This window comes from Marmota marmota, unplaced genomic scaffold (genome assembly GCF_001458135.2).
Source record: "Marmota marmota marmota unplaced genomic scaffold, marMar, whole genome shotgun sequence".
In the NCBI taxonomy this organism is placed as follows: Eukaryota; Metazoa; Chordata; class Mammalia; order Rodentia; family Sciuridae; genus Marmota; species Marmota marmota.
The window spans coordinates 22,065,412-22,082,698 of record NW_026000174.1 but is presented as its reverse complement, the minus strand read 5'-3'; the positions used below and the strand labels follow the sequence as shown (position 1 = coordinate 22,082,698).

Sequence of the window (17,287 nt, the reverse complement as noted above, 5' to 3'; positions counted from 1 at the left end):
GGCCATCCATCCATCCATTTATTTATAAATTTAATGTTAAAAATAACACACACACATACACACACACACACACACAAAAAAAAAACACTCCACAAATCTCCTACTGTGTTTCAAATATTTTTCCAGCACACGTTGGTGGATAAGGTAGTTCTGTACTGTAGTTTACAGTCTAGTGGGAGAGATAAATAAGAAAAAAACAATAAATTATAATGAAGTACTGTGGTAGTCATTAAGGTGTACCCCATGGAGCAACGAACTCTGGGAGAGGGGGTGTTCACAGAACACTTCTCAGAAGACATATTTTTAAGCTGACATTTGAAGAAGTAGTTTGGCTAGTGAAGAGTGTAAAGACAGACTGCATCAGTTAAAGGGAATGGCAACTTGGAAGGCCCAAAAGGGAGAAAAAACCTGTGACACTTAGGGCTTCAGATAATCTGACTTGATAGGGTCAGGAGATGCACTGTGAAGTAAGATTAACTGGAATCAGAGAGGTTGGAGGGCTTGTCAATTATGCTTGGAGTTGTGATTCAGTCTTGGGGCTAGGGTAGTAGTGACTGAAGGATTTCTAGTAAGGAGGGGCATGGCTTGAATTCAATTTGAAAGTCCACTTTAGTAGTGGTAAGGAAGTTGGATGAAATCAGTAGCTGTGGGAATGAAGAAGAAGCAAGGATTTCGAGAGCTATCTGATCATGAGTTTTGGATTGGGTGCCTGATTGACAATAGGAAAGCAGACAGAGAAAGACCTTTGGCTCAACACTTGGGTTTGTCTTGGCCCATTGAGATGGGAGCAAGGGAAAAAGAATATATTTGAGAGGACAAATAAGTTAAGTTTTGAATTATCAATATTGTCCTTTGAAAGATGCAGTAGAAAATGACCTGACGGGAGCTGTTCTAGGTGTCAGTAGTTCATCAGAAAGCCTAGGGCTTGCTGTTGCTGAAAGCCATGCAGAAAATGCTGCTGCTTCTTTGACAAGGGTCAGTTCTGTTCCTGTACACAGCATGGAAACTGTGTTGCCTCTGTGATTGGCCTACAGGATTCTGTGAGCACCAAGAGGAAGCTGCTTTCCTATGTGACTGAAGGGTGGCAGTGGGGTTTGTGAAGATCCTAGGAACTCTTTCTCATTTTGGATTGCTCCTGGCTTTATGAATGAAGACTTATGCAGAAGTTTGGAGGGGCAGATGACTTGGCATTTTTCAGATGTTTTATAAGCCTCTTCATGGCTTGGACTCCCAGAAAAAGGACCCTCAAGGTTGTCATTTTGGCTCATGAGTTGAGAGAGAGGGGTACTGGTTACAACAAAGCTCCTGCAATAAGAAAAAGGGCTTTCTTTTTGAGGAAATTCATTGCCTTGTAGATGGGGTTGGATGAGTTAGAGGGTTTGAGGCTTGAGGATACCAAACATTTTGAGTACCCTTATCATTGAATGATTTATACATTGTATAGTATTTTTCTACCTTTTCCATAGGTTTTTACATGGATCATTCCATTTTATTTTGTTTATCCTAGTAATACTATGAGGAAGCCCTTTCTTATTCTCTTTGAAAGATGTGGAAACTGAGATACAGAAAGGTTAAGTGACCCACGTGAGTTATACAGCTGACCATGGGTAATGTTAGGATCAGAGCACAGTTCCTGACTCAACCCTATGCTTAATGATTAGGTTAAATTGCCTCTCTTTGTATGCTACAGTGGGAAATATAGAACTCCATTTGGCCTCTCACCTCTGGATTTTCCCATCTTTATAATCTTTGAAATAGTGTGGGGCCTTGCTGGAGAAGTCTTAGGACCCAGTCTCATTTGATAGTGCTTAATTTATCTGGTAAAGATATTTTGGCCTCTAGCCACTTCTTAGCCTATACTGGCCGATTAGTGCCAGGGAAGTCAGAAGTCTATCTAAAGATAAAAGACTCAAGAAACCTGTGGCACCAAGCATCTTTCTGTGTTCCATGCTGACCATAAGGGTGACAGAACAGAGCATCTGTGCACAAGGATGTTGGAGTTGGTGCTAAAAGAGTTCATGGTGAAGACAGATTGTGGTTGAAGACTGTGAAAGTTCTTGAATGGGTTTTCTAGAGGCCTAAGCTCTGCCCTCTTAGAAGTCATTTATCCTACCAACTTCTTTGCATCCAACAGGATATTTTAAAGTGAATTTGGACATTTATCTGGTACTAGCTGTTGTCTAAAAGTCCCAATCTTTGTTTAGCTACTCTGAAGAAATATCATGGTCACAACTCTGCAACAGAAAACCCCTTACATTCCAAGAAAAACTGGAAGACATTTTGGTGGCTTCTTTTTGTACTTCTGGACTAGTCAACTGCTGAAGAATACACACAATCCTTTCCTTAATGCTGTCTGAGGGAGTCAAAACATTAAGCATCACAGAAAGCTCTGAGTTCCAGATCATCTGCAAGAAAGACTTCTTTGCTGCTGCTCATAATATAGTGCAGATCTACCACAAAGGACTTTAAGGCCAGCAGGATGCTGCCTATGGCTTAAAAAGAGTCTGGGATATAATATACACTTCCAGTAAATGATAGAGAAGCAGTAAGAATTCCTATGACCCAGATTAAGAGTGATGCAGAAGAACAAAGGATGATGACTCAGGTTGATAGCATTTATGCCATTATCAAAGTACTTTGATGCCTGAACTCTTAATTTATCTCTTTATAATAGCTGAGATTTATATCAACCTTTGGAGGAGGAGATTAATGCCTGGAGATGGGAAATGACTCATTTAAACTCATATTCAAAACCCTGGCATATATGAGGAAATATGAAGCATCTTTAGTCTCCAAATACACAGCAATAGATCAGATAATGGGTACTCAACCTCAGCAATGATCTTTTCTTCATAGCCTGACCCTCACAGTAGATAGAATATTCCCAAGGCCTGGTGAAGCACTCTTAGGGCATTTCCTATATCCTGGTCAGTTCTACTCTGTCCTACTCAGGAGACAAGGCAAACACTCCCCAGGTCTGGATTTCTGAATTTAACACCCTTTAAGAAGCTTGTGTTCTTAATTCTATCTTGATTTCGGTCACAAACCAAATCCAAGATCTTTGCCTAGGTCTCCTGGCCCATGAGAAAACAGGCCTTTGCTGGTAGGCTGTAAATTTCTTCCAGTGACCTGAGTAAACCTCTGACCAATTCTTCTGAGCCTCCAAGTCTTTCACTCATCTCTTTCACTTCAGACTTATTGGACCCTCCTTATTCTTTTTGCCTTACTTCTCCCCTCAGAATCTGTGATAATGGTTTTTTCCTTTTCTTTTCTTTTCTTTTTTTTTGACACTAAGGATTGAATCCAGGAGGAGATCTACCACTGAGCTACATCCTCAGCCTTTTTAAAATTTTATTTTGAGACAAGGTCTTGCTAAGTTGCCCAGGCTGTCTTCAAATGTACAATCCCCTGCCTCCTGAGTTGCTGGGATTACAAACGCAATGCATCACTGTACCCGGCTCCTCTTTACTTTTGTGATATCCCCAGGTCATCAGGGCACAGGGCACTTTTTTATTGCCCATGAACCTTTTTCCAATTGATTTTGGTCAGTTTGCATATATCAGCATATTTACTTTCATAGGAATAGCCTTCGGTAGTACAAGAGCTTTTCATTTGAGATGGAAAATCATTTACTGTCAACAAGAGCAACAACTTTACTATAAAAATCAACATGTAAAACCAATTACTGGAAAAGTTAATCTATTCTTCACTTGTCTTATTCAGCTACTTCAAAATATACTGCTATTAAACCAATCTGCCTAATTTGAAGATGTTGAAGCCCTCAAATATTTCAAGAGTTTAATTCACAAATCTGTTTACTTCTGTCCTTGTTTTCTTTTCTGTTTCCTCAGACAGAATGAAAGCTTTTAGTGTATTTCCAAGACAAAATTCCCAAGTAGTCTTTGGTGATTTTAACCACTGGAGGGAAAACCCTTATAAAGGATATAAGCAGGCAAACAAAAGCAGCAACAAAAGCAGATGTCACAAATCCCACACATTATTTTCTGTATGAAATCATAACCACACTCAGTTATCCATCAGCATTTTTTATCTAGCAAGCTTAGATATGCTTTTTTTCTGAAATTTATACTTTTCCTATATTAAAATAGTAAGCAGATTAGAAGCAGGAATAAGGACTTCTATAATGGCAGCTCACAACAGGGAGAAGGCAAGATGCATGGCCTGGAAAAGTGCCACTGTGTGAGGTCATTCATTGAAAGGGCAAACTAAACTCTCCATTCTTAGTAGTTCCTGAGAGCATCTCTGGACTAATTAGTGGCTCACCAAAAATTCTTGACTTACTAGGCTCCATTTACTCTGTTTAATAAGACAGGGTAGTGTGTAAAGTGTTTTAAACGTACTCCCATTCAAAATAAAGTCTAAGCCAATTGCATTTTGTTATTGAAAAAAAGTGTGTTTCAGATATCTGGAAAATTAATTTATGTGGAATGCTACTCTAACTGCATTACTTCTCTATGGTAATATTATCTAACTGTAAGAACCTAAAACTAATATTAAACTCAGGGCATGTGAACTAAGTGTCCGTTTATTGACTTTGTAATCACTTCTTACTAGGGTACTGGCATTCTAGCTATTGGCCCCAAATTAAGACCAGCCAGTGGATTTTCAGGCTGGGGCTGGATTTGTAGTCTTGGGCCTGTATGAGGCTTGGGAAATCTGAGAAATCACTCTTGTGTCTCAGTTTCCCTTCCAACTGTTTAAATGAGAAAACAATGCTTTCTCTTAATTTTGACAATACCATGTGGCAAGCATTAGAACAATAATGTCAACACATTGAGCTCCAGAAAGAGATCCAGCTGGTGAGGGTGCAGAGAGAGATGGCTGCAGATAACAGATCAAGCAGAAGACAGGTTAGATAGATGAAGGGCTCCAGGCGACTGATAGAAGAGATATTGAAAGCCAGACAGCTCAGGGAGGTCTCGGGTCAGGAGGGGAGCCAAGTCAGATGGTAAAGAAAGGTTAAATTTACTCCAGGCATGGCATTTCAGACAAGTCAGAGAGGCAGCAGATGGAGACAAGGAGGCAGAGAATGACAAGGGACAAGAAGAGGAAGAAGACAGGGATAGGAACATACAGTTTGGGAGAGTGAGAGAAAATTAGAAACAAGTGAGGATATGCTAGTTGAGGGAGATAAGGGGAAGTTCTTTAGGCCCAGGATCATCTCCTTTCATGTGCCAAAGATGACCTGAGCTGATACATGTTTTTGGCATTTTGCCTTTTTATTTCTGAACTAGGAAATAGTTTATTTTCACTTCCTCACTATGCATATTTTCATCCATGAAATCTGTTTTATATATGATTAATTCAAGGTGTCAGTTATGTAGTTGACAGCCTAGAAGAGTAAGTGATGGACCCTATAAGACTTTATGGTGGGAAATGCACTTTTGCCTTCTCTCATTTGTCCTCTGTACAATTCTGGGTGCTGGAGATAGTTGACACTATCATCTCCACTGGCAGATGGGTGGCTTCTGTATGTGAGGCAATACAGCCACTTTCCCAATCCCTTCTCTAGCCCTAGTATGCTCTCGAGAAGCCCTTTCTTTCCTTCCTGGCCCTAGAGACTCAGGCTCATTCCTTGCCTTGAAAGTTGGCCCTCCCCTTGCCTGCACTCATCTTGTAGCACCAATAGCAGAGTAGCATGGAGGCTTTCAACTCTACTCTTTTCTTCCTGTACATGAAATAAGTAATTTTTGATTTAATATTTTGTAGCTCTTCCTTCCAGAGAGTCAGATGAAGTATCAAAATAACTAGTACACAGCATATATAGGTTCCAGAAGTGCTATTGTGTTTGTGTAGCCTATAGAAATGGGGTTGGGACTGGTTTCCTCAAAGCACTTTCCCTGGGTTTCTTCTTTGATGGAAGTTCCCCCAGGTTCTTGTTACCAGAGCTTTAGCTTACTTCCTTATAGCATTGGCCTCCTTGAATTTGGCTAAAGACATGAAGATGAAAGAGACCAGTCTAGTCTGTGGTATCTTAGGACACATAACCTACTGCATACTGTCTTCTGGGTATTATGGGAGCAGATCCAGCAAGTTCACTTTAGAATTCTTTCATGGCTCAGTCTACATGTCTTCCTCTGCCCTATTCTTTGATTAACTCACATCTTATAAGCAATTAGCATAGGAGGTTGATATCCAACAAATGTGATCTCTATCTTTTCTCTGGCAAATTTTGCCCTTGGGGATTTTATCTTGTGTACATATCTGTGACATACAGCATCCTACCATTATTAGTTGGATGGTCTCAATGGATTTTGATATTCTTAATGCTTAGCAGCAAGGATCTCATTGAGAGCTATCAATTTAATTCTCAATGTCCAGCATGATAGATGAAATGAATGCCAGAACTGCATTATAAATACATGTCAAGAGGGGAAAAGGTAAAAAAAATCCAGTTCAAAGGATTGGACTGTTGTATATACAAAAGGGAATGCAATAACACTGGGTATTTGTGTCTACAGATGAGGATATGTAAGTTGTTAGAAAGCTATCATAGTGTGTAGCCAGGACAACTAGAGGACACCAAGGGATGCAGTCCTGGGTATATTGAGGAAGCCATTGGTTTCTAGCTTTAGCCCCTTAAGCTAAAGCTGGGCTTTGTGCCTAGTTTCCCAATTTGGTTTGTGCATTCCTCTTACCTCTCTAATCATTTTTTTCCCTTGGGACTTACATTGTAGAACAAATTGAAGCCCTTTTATATAAGATTATTGAATTATCAAGGAACATATAAAAAGCAAAATTTTCTTTGGAGAGAGAAAAGATATTTAACTCATCTGCTTTTGAAATTCAGAATTAAGAATCAGAAGTATAAATTTTACTAATGCTGTTAAATAAAGGACAGGGGCAGGGAGAAAACAGAAAGAGATGATAATAAGAAAGAAAAACAGAAAATTAAAGGAAAGGCCATGAGAGAGGGCAAGGAGGATAGGGAAGGATAAAGAAATTGAAGAATAGAAAAGTGAGAGAGAGAGAGTGAAGGGGAGTCAGCCCAGAGATGGGTAGAGAGAGCAAGGCCAAAATTAAGAGTGTGGCTTTGGTACCAGAGGTCTGGATTCTAAAGCTATGAAAACTTAGTATACTTGGTGAAATATTGAAAGGATCCTCTGCAATCAGAAATGCAAGTAGGATGACATCACTACTTGCATTCATCCACGAGGAGTAAAGTAAGAAAGAAAATTAAAATTCACTCTTCATAGATTACCTTATTTATGCACACAGAAAATCCAAAATAAAATTCCAGAGTGACTTTAGCAAGATCTCTGGATGAGATTAATATAAAAATCAACTTTATTTTATTTTATGTTTTTGGTACTGGGGATTGAACCCAGGCACACTTAAACATTGAGCCACATCACCAAACCTTTTGTTATATTTTATTTTGAGACAGCATCTTGCTAAGTTTCTTAGGGCCTCATGAATTTGCTGAGACTGGCTTTGAACTTGTGATCCTCCTGCCTCACCTCCCAAGCCATTTAGATTACAGGCAGGTGCCACCATGCCCAAGCTCAATTTTATTTTAATATACCCTATTTCACAAATAAATGAAAATTACAAAATTATGTTTTATAAAAACATAAAAAACCCTAAGTTGCCTTTCTGACTCTAATTTTCTCATGTAAAACTAAGGCTACAACAAAAAATAATAACAATAACAGGAGAAATGGTAGAAACAGCTGGTGTTTATTGAGTATCTACAGTGTGCTAGAATGCATAAACCAAATTGGGAAACTAGGCACAATCCCAGCTTAAGGAGCTGAAGCTAGAAACTAATGGCTTTCTCATTTGTTCTAAATGTTTAAATGGGTTATTTCTTTAACCTTCACAACAACTCTTAAATGATTTTTGTGAGGATAAAATGAGATAATATATGTAAAACACTTAGCAAATTGCCTTGCATATAATATTTGCTATAAATTTTAGCAATACAAAAAAGTAATTATTTAAGGGAAACTCAGACTCAGTTGTTAGTAGAATAAAGCTGCTGTTCATTTGGTTAAGATTTAGAATAAACAGTCATGTAGTGCTATGAAATTTTAGGTGTAGCACATTAATTCATTTTTTTCATTCAGGCACTGCTCTTGGCTTTAGAAATACAAAATAGACAAAATTCATGCCCTAATAGAGTTCACTGTTTGGCAATGGGAATCAAATTAATTAAATGCTATCACAAATTGGGATATAAGACTAAAAGTACAAGGACAAGGCATTATGAGAACATAAAAGGTGTGTAGGGTGGCCTGGTCTGGACTTGAGAATGAAAGAAGGCTTTGTTGCAATACTGGCAACTGAGCTGAGTTCTACATGATTGTGGAACAGGGTACAGGGGTGGGAGAATATTCACAAAGGAAGCAGTCTTTCTAGAGTGGGTGAGGGCTGGGGGTGCTTGAATGATACAGGAATTGAAGATAATGTCTGAAGATAACGTCTGGAGCTCAGAGAATGGGGAGTGGGTTGTAGTATGGGCTGTGACTGTAAAGGAGAATGTCAGAACATAGACCCTTGGGAAACTGTTAAGCATTTTTATATTCATTCTAAGAAGAGTAGAATGCACTGCAGGGTTTTATGAAAAGGAATGATGATCATATGCATGTTTTAAAGTATTTCTTTACTGACGAGGCCATGCCTGTTGCCTAGGGAGCTATGAAAGTAGGTGAGGCTAGTGAACCATGAGTAGAGAGAGGAATTAGTAAGTATATCTGAGAGATATTTAAGGCAGAACTGATGGGCCTGCTTTTAGCTTGGGTGAGGGAGGAGGGGTACACCATTGATACCTCCCACCTGGGATCTGACTTGCAGAGCTGGGTGACTAGGAGTGACATTCACTGAGATGAGGACAGTCTTTCTTCACTATGAAGTGGTTTTATTGAATTTATATTGAAACTTGAGAATGTATTCAAAGTGTTTATTTTCCTAAGGAAATTTGAATTTTTCATATATGGGGAAAAGAATGACAGACTTGGAAAGCTGATTTTAGAAGCTTAGAGATGCTTATTCCTTGTTTTCCCTTTAATATTTTAAATAGTTAAATTGCTATTTATTTAGCATTAAAAAAAAACAGAACTTATAAATTCATGAAGGTTAGATTTAGACTAGTCTCTCTCCTGCATCAAATGTTTATTTAATCAGAAAAGCTAAATAGATTCAAATGCAGCAGTCTATATATTTTTTATTTCTTTTCATCAACCCTTTAGTTCTCTTCTCCTTGGGTCATTCAGTAGTTTTATATAAGAAAAGAACTTTTGGAGCTGGAACATTATTGCTTCATTCAGTGATTTACATTCCCTCAACTTGGGGGAATGTCAGTCAACTTCCTTTGCTTTTCACTGGGCAAAAGATTGGCTACTGAAGGCCTTAGCTTAATGGCTCTGGGATTGCTGATGGCAAAAATGTCTAGGATCATCTTAAGTTAGTTGCTCACAAGTTCCCTTTCTTTGACTTGGAATGTCTTTGGCAGGTATATTAGGGCTAGAAAAGACCTTCAGATATCTTAGTTAAAGCTTTTATCAAATGCTGGTGGTACTTGGAGTTGATTTGAAAAAGCATAGAAGAGGCCCTGGAGTTTACCCTTGTTCTCCAGGCTGATTGGGACTCCCTCAGCGTTGGCATCCTCTCAAAAAAGAAGTTCTGAGGCAGATCAGAATTTGAGCCGTCTTAACCTCCCATCACTTTTATGCCAGAAACTAAACTTTAGAACACCTTGAAAGGAAAAGAAATCACCAGTGGTATAGTAAGAGGGGAATGTGAAATTAGAGGGCAGTCTTGCTGACTGACTCTTTGCTTAAGCACAGAAGTGAAGGTGGGAGAGGTGGTTAATTGATTGATTGATTGATTGATTGATTGATTGTGTGTGTGTGTGTGTGTGTGTGTGTATGTGTCTACCTTAGGTCAAATGGTAGGCTTTCTCTTTCTCACTGTCTGTTCCCTACCTCCACCCAATACCAGTGTCCTCAGCCTGTGCCTCCCTCTCTGTGTCATAGCCTAAGAACTTCCTTGGTGTCAAGGATTTGAATAGAAATTCATGTGCTGCCCAAGTTCCCCATCTCTCTTAGGTTTAGAGGCCAGAGAGGAATCTGAGCATGGGAGCTCTTGTGGGCTGGATCTCCCCTCTCCCTCCTGCCATTCTCAGCTAACAGCCTGACTACCCTTTGTCTCTGTTCCTATAGAACTCCACCTCGGTGAGCATCATGGGCTTTTCCAACACTTTGGAGATGGAGTTGTCATCTACCAAGCTGGCAAGGACCCTAGAACCACAGGTTCAGAGTGTGAGAAGCCTGACACCTGGCCCTCCTCAGGCGATACCCAGTCTGCTGAGTGGCCCCCCACAAGCTGTGTCCAGCCTGACGAGTGTTCAAAATCATACCATGCCCAGCCCGACAGCCAGTCATCTACAGGTCATACCAAGCCTTGTGCATGGCACATTCCAGCCCATGCCCAACATGATGAATGAGACCTCCCCAGCCATCACAAGTCTAGCAAGTGACCATTCTCAGGCCAGGCCCAGCCTACTGTCTGCTCACACCCAAGCTGTGCCAAGTCTAGTGACTTGTCCTTTGAAGAGCATGCCCCTGGTTTCTGACATGCAGCTGGAAACTGGATCCACTTCCAGTCCTGATCCTGGCCGAGCTGTAGAGAGCCTATGCCCCAAGGATGGAGTTGACCCCTCCCTGAGAAATGCCCTATGTAAGGTAAGTCATAGGGAAATGTCAGTTAACCTCTTCTGCTTGTCACTGAGTAAAAACTTGGCCACTGAAGGTCTTATCCTGGCTTTAGCTTAATAGCTCTGGGACCACTGATGGCAAAAATTCTTTGATTCTTTTTGTCTTTTCTTTTTTGGAAGATGGAAAGTGAGGATTCCTCTCACTTTACTGACTCAGTGGGACAAGGCCCCATGGCCCCTGGGCTGGATGTGCCCAAAGACTTGGCTATTACCTCAGAATTAGAGGAGCCAATTAATCTCTCTGTGAAAAGACCTCCCCTGGCACCGGTGATCAACACATCTAAAGCTCTACAGCAGTACCGGAACCCACAAGGTGAGACTCAAGTAAGAAGCCTGCCTTCATGTTGACCATAGACTTGTGCAGATGGACTAAGCACGTTTAGGTGAAGTACAGGGCAGCAGATAGGCTCTAAGCTTGAGGAGTGCTGCTTCTCTCTGAGGCTAAATGTACCTCTCCAGAAGCGAGTTCCTCTGTTCTGCTTTCCTCACTGTGGTCAGGCTGATCCATGTGGCCAGCTTTCTTGTAACATTCCCCCTGCAAAAAGTCCTGGGGTCTGGGTTGCATGTAGAGGGAGACTGGAAGAACTCACCTCAAGGTGGCTAGTCTGGGAAAAATATTATAGGTAAAAAAGCACATCTGACTTTAGAGTTGGACATACCTAAGTTAGAATACCAGCACTGTGTTTTTTATTTGATTTTGAGTGATATACCTAATATCCCAGAACTGATTTCTTTCTCTGTAAATGGAACTAATCATACTGACTTCATAGGCTACTGGGACAAATAACTGCAGAGAACTAACTTGACAACTTACTCTGTAGTAGCAAGAATTTTCCTTGTATCCAGACATACTGTGAATTTGTGTTGTTCCACATAGAAAAGAGATTTTGGAACATTGGAGATTGGCTCTTCTCAAACTGGGCTAGGCTAAGATTTGTTTCTTCTGTGGAAGGTGATTTGTTTATTTCTGCTGGTAAGAAAGTCTGGAATTGAGTACCATTGATAACTTGGGACTTTCTTAGTTCAAAGTACAATGTATGCTTAATTTGTAATGATCAGTCTATTTTGTATAGATTTAATCACAGAAAATGAAAGAAATATTTTCCCCTTTTTTCTCACATTGAAAGGCCAACCAAAAAATTATTGGCTCTTATTATACCCAATAATGTAACCCTGCATTTTATGTAGTTGGATTTATTCTTATGGATCCTGCTTGCCCATGTAAAGTGCCTAGGACAGTGCCCAGTGCTCACTGGGTGCTTTCAACAAGTGCTAGTTCCCTCTATTTGCCTCCACTGCTCCCTGTCCATCCATAAAGACTGTGCTATACAGGAGAGGGCTCCCTGAAGCCTCTAGCTCACAGAGTGTGAGCTGGATTCTCAGGCAGTTCTGGAATCCCAGCCCTTGACTGAAAAGGAAGAACAGAATGACTTCTCAGAGCAAGTGTTACCAGAGTACTGGAAACAAGTAATTTGTGAGCTCATTTCAAAGGTGAGAAGCTGGCCCCTCAGTGCCTGACCCAACACTCACCTGTGGGCAGCCTCTGAGCATTATCTGTGCTCATCCTTGAAAGAAGGTGGCCTCCAGGAAGGATATCCATGGTGGGATTGCCACCATTATGAATCATTACAGTGTAGGGGAACAATTATGTGATGTGTGTGGCCAGACATGTGAATAACAGATATGAGTGGAAGGTGCAGGTGACAGAGTATATCATCACAGGTATTTATTTGTCTTTTGCTTTAGAATATCAGAATTTTGAACAAAGACCCTTAGAGCTGGATAAAAAAGAGAATCAGAGCATCAGGTAACAGACTCTTGGTCAACCCCCGCCTCCAACTCCAAACAACTTTATGTCCTGTACAAGAAGTAAGCATCCTTCCTGACTTCACTAGAAGCAGAAACTTTCCTGCTTCTGTCTTCTTTGACCCCCAGGCCCTCAAGTGGGGTGTGTATCGTTGGATGTCTGGGATGATTGTGGGAGGGTGTCCTGGCTCCTGCCCCAGGAGGCATGCACTCTGTGTGTAGTCCTTGCTCTTCGTGGAGCTTCCTTCTTTGACAGGGACTACACAAAGGGCTTCCCAGTGTCTGACAGGGTCTGGCCAGGCAGAGCTGGCAAGATGTGGACCTCAGGGGGTTGGACTGAGGAGATCTTGAGTAGCTACTCAGTTGTGGGATCACAGATGAGCCTGACTTAGAGGTTGGGATCAGAGGAGGCTCTTGCTGATACCCAGGATATCTCTTTTGCCACAGAGCTTTCAACACTGAGCCCAAGATTCCCTATGTGCGACTGGAGCGACTCAAGATCTGTGCTGCTTCCTCGGGAGAGATGCCTGTATTCAAGCTGAAGCCTCAGAAAAATGATCAGGATGGGAGCTTCTTGCTGGTTATTGAATGTGGCACTGAGTCCTCCAGCATGTCCATTAAGGTACCACTTTACTATGTTTTGACCTTAAACCTTGGCCCAGTCCAGGAGTCTCTCCTTTCTCTCTGCTGCAGCTAGAATTCTGGCTCGGGGGCCTCTCCTGAGTCTCTGAGTGAGGGTGTAGCTTGGCTAGACTTTGTCCTCTGCTGTAAGGGGTCTCTGAGGTTCATAGCAGGAGTAAGCTGTCCCAGCACTTGTGGGACTTGGCTAGCTTGCAGTTCTGGAAGAAATGATTCTTATATTAAGTGCTCAGGGCTTGTCAGTCCCTCCCACTGTGTCCCTCCACATCTTGTTAGTACTGTTCTCTGACTACTCAGACTCACTTCTTCCCCAAGGTTAGCCAGGACAGCCTGCCTGATGCCATCCAGGCCCCAGGTCTGGGGGGAAGAAAGGTCACTGTCACTTCCCTGGCTGGGCAGCAGCCACCAGAGGTGGAAAGTACAAATCCTGAAGAACACAGACTCATTTCTCGAATTCCTGGAGCCAAGAAGGGTCCCCCAGTCCCGATAGAGAATGAGGACTTCTGTGCTGTGTGTCTCAATGGTGGAGAGTTGCTGTGCTGTGACCGCTGCCCCAAAGTGTTTCACCTTTCCTGCCACGTGCCAGCCTTGCTCAGCTTCCCAGGGTGAGTCATACCAATCCAGTGCCATCGCCTGGCTACCAGGGTTATCTTCTATTATTATATTATTATTCTAGGTCAGTCCCACAGAACTTCCCAGGGTGGGCCTACTCCCCTCTTCTGGGCCTACATGAAATGCAGGTCTGTGAGTTAGTGGGCCCTATATGTGCCTTCTGCACTCAGACAGGTAGATGTTGGAAATTTGGTTGACTTTCCTTCTGCCTCTGTTCTCAGCTTCTTCCTATGCAAAGACTTGTCTCTGTACTTCTTCCCTGCCTTCTTCCTAAATATTTTTTCTGGATTCACTAAATCCTGAGTTACTGAATTTCTTTCAAGCTCATTGCTAGGAAGCCATTGCCTCAAGTGAAGAGCTACAGACTCAGTTTCCCACACTGTTGCCTCGATGCTTGTCTTGAAGGAGAGGGAGAGGGAAGGGTGCTCTGGGCAATTTGCTGAAGCTTAACATGGCCTCACCTATCTATGCAGGGGAGAGTGGGTGTGTACCTTGTGTTGCAGCTTGACGCAGCCCGAGATGGAATATGACTGTGAGAATGCTCGCTATAGCCAGCCTGGAGTGCGGGTACTTCCTGGCCTGAGCACATGCGACCAGAAGGTAGGGAAAGGTCTCTAGAAACAAGGTTTTCTGCTTGGAAAAGCACTCTGTGCCTAAAAGGGGCTGAGGTCTTTCAGAAGGGTGAGACCTGCTTCTGGGTACCTTTCTTTTGGACTGTGGCTGATGATAACTTGGCCAATGGGAATTTGTGTGGTTTTCATTCTCCTGAAAGCTTTCCTCTGGCTTGGGAGTCTGAACTGTGCCTTAGTATTATGATTGGAAACCTGTGGTACAAAGCCAGAGAGTTGTTAGTTTTCTCATGTTTGATTTGATTTTTGAAATGGGCCAGAACAAAGTGACACTGTTGCCAATTATGATTTCTGCAGAAATGTGAGAAGCTGGTATTGTCCTTGTGCTGCAATAGCCTCAGTCTGCCCTTCCATGAACCTGTCAGCCCCTTGGTAAGGAAAACCTTACTGTTTCTGCTTGCTACTGTCATTTCTGCTCAGAGGGCCTAGGCCATGGGGCAGGATCATGATGGTGTACCCAGGGGGCTCAGGATTCAACCATGGGGCAGGATCATGGTGGTGTACCCAGGAGGCTCAGGATTCAACCATTGGAATAATGACAGTATTAATTTGTGGATGGTCCCGGGGACCCTGGGGGCCATGGCCAGTCCAGTCTTTACTCTCCAGCTTGCCACAACTGCTGCTGCATCAGACTTGACTTGGCAAGTGATACATTCCTCCTATTTCTTTTTTTTATCTTCTCCATAATTTTATTCCTGCTGTTTCTCATCTTTCTTCTATTCTTTCACTTATATTCCAACTCATTCTCTGCCTCTTCTCTTATCTGTACCTATTCTTTTCTCTTCTTTCTTTCCTTCTTTTCCTCTTCTCTCCTTCCCAAGGCGCGACATTATTATCAGATTATCAAGAGGCCCATGGACCTGTCAATCATCCGGAGGAAGCTTCAAAAGAAGGACCCAGCTCATTATACCACCCCAGAGGAGGTGGTATCAGATGTGCGCCTCATGTTCTGGAACTGTGCTAAATTTAATTATGTATGTCTTTTCCATTTTTCATCTTTTCTATTACCCAGTGACCAAAGTTTATAATGGCTGAAGTGAGGGTTGGGGTATGGGGATCAGGTTTGGTTTGGAGCTGCCAGGAAGACCTAAGAGGAGTCCTGAGGTCTACTGTGGTGAGTTTTAAAGCTCTATCCCACACTCAACCCTCAGCATGGACTCAGGAGGAAGATAGAGAGGTGTTACTAACTGGCCACTTGTGGGTACCTGTTAATGTCGCTTCTACTTTAAGAGTTGTACCAACTTGGTTATCCTGAGTCTTAGGAGAAAATGCTCAGTTCCAGACAACCCAGGATGTGATCCCAGAATAGGCCAGATAGGCTTTATGCTCTCTGTATTGCTCTTGAGGGAGGGGCCTGGAAGAGTTGGGCTGGTAGAAACAGGCCAACCACCACTGCTCTTTTCCCCATCAGCCTGACTCAGAGGTTGCAGAGGCTGGCCGCTGCCTGGAAGTATTCTTTGAGGGATGGTTGAAGGAGATCTACCCAGAGAAACAGTTTGCCCAGCCAAGGCAGCAAGACTCAGACTCCGAGGAGGTGTCTAGTGAGAGTGGATGTTCTACCCCTCAGGGCTTCCCGTGGCCCCCCTGTGTTCAGGAAGGCATCCAACCCAAGAGGCGGCGAAGACATATGGTAAAGCTTTACTGCCAGCTGGCAGGCATGTACGTGGGTGGGTGATTGGGCAGGCAAGGGGTAGCTGAACAACAGGTATAGAGCAAGCTAAAGTGAAGCTGCTTGGGTAGCACAAGAGATAGTGGTGAAAATGAACCCTCACTTCAAACCCCTTATAATATAAGGGAGGCAGGGCAGTGTGGGGCTCATTAACTCCAGTTACTAGTGAGGCTTGATGTTTAGAGAGATGCATGTGCCTACCCAGTGTTACCCAGAAAATTAGCAGCAGAACTGGGGGAGCAACGAGCTATCTTGACTCCAAGCTCAATGCTGGTTATACTACACTGTGATGACAATAAGAAGAGAAGAATCTAGTCTCAGTGCCTGATCTTTACTTTGGGTTTGAGGGAGAAAAGCAGGGATCTTTTTCAGCCTCTTAGTGTGTAGAAGGAAGGAGAGGTTTTGCTTACAGCAGAGAGAACGTCTCTGGTCCCACCTGTGTGGGCCTGAAATTTCAAGTCATTGCTATTAAATTCCTCAGAAATGTAATGTTTACGCAGTGTGCCAGGAGCTGACTAACCATCCCTGGTTATTTATGATACTTAGCATATTAGGTATAGCGGCTTCAATAAGTTTTGCTGTTGCATTCCTAGGATAGACACTTTGACTCTAGAGAATCTGAGTCTTAACATGTGGCCTTTTCATGTTAGTAAATCCTACATATGGCTATTCTAATTCCAAATATATTTATTTTTTCTCTCAGGAGAATGAAAAAGCAAAGAGAATGTCGTTCCGCCTGGCCAACAGCATCTCACAGGTGTGAGAGCTGGAAGAGACCGAGCACTCTGGTGGCTGGTGTCCTGTCCTTTTGACTATTCCTCCCCATCCTTCAGCTTACTCTTCAGAATGTGGATGTGAGATGAGTCTTGTTGAGCTGTGTAGTGCTCTTCCTTGTCATTTGCATCTACAGCATTTATTTGGGAGCCATAGCACATCCACTACAGAGAAGATTCAGTAATAAAGAGGAAAGAGGGAGAGGTGTTCCTTGTTTCTGGAGTAATCAGATGTATGGGTCACCTTGACAAGACCATGCCTGGTCAGGCTCAGAAGGACCTAAATTCCTTGGTGATTCTCTCCACTGAGGAAAGCAGACCTTCCTCACCTTTCAGTGTCCAGGGCTCAGGAGCAGAGTATATTATCTCCTCCTGGCTCAGAAAGTAGGTAAAAGAAGGGAAGAAGTTTGGACACATGGCA

At 42.4% G+C, this 17,287-nt stretch overlaps 1 protein-coding gene across 2 annotated transcripts in view; it reads left to right on the top strand.

Moving 5' to 3' along the window:
- Nucleotides 1-17,051, top strand: part of Trim66 (tripartite motif containing 66) — a 58,862-nt gene extending 41,811 nt beyond the window's left edge. For both annotated transcript variants that reach the window (XM_015477602.2, XM_048788287.1), the window contains 10 exons: nucleotides 10,185-10,706; nucleotides 10,859-11,051; nucleotides 12,485-12,545; nucleotides 12,992-13,166; nucleotides 13,499-13,788; nucleotides 14,269-14,395; nucleotides 14,722-14,796; nucleotides 15,246-15,398; nucleotides 15,836-16,054; nucleotides 16,797-17,051. In XM_015477602.2, the coding sequence (XP_015333088.1) occupies nucleotides 10,185-10,706; nucleotides 10,859-11,051; nucleotides 12,485-12,545; nucleotides 12,992-13,166; nucleotides 13,499-13,788; nucleotides 14,269-14,395; nucleotides 14,722-14,796; nucleotides 15,246-15,398; nucleotides 15,836-16,054; nucleotides 16,797-16,856 (1,875 nt within the window). In that variant the 3' untranslated portion in view covers nucleotides 16,857-17,051. The remainder of the gene's footprint in view (nucleotides 1-10,184; nucleotides 10,707-10,858; nucleotides 11,052-12,484; nucleotides 12,546-12,991; nucleotides 13,167-13,498; nucleotides 13,789-14,268; nucleotides 14,396-14,721; nucleotides 14,797-15,245; nucleotides 15,399-15,835; nucleotides 16,055-16,796) is intronic.
- Nucleotides 17,052-17,287: the final 236 nt, after the last annotated feature.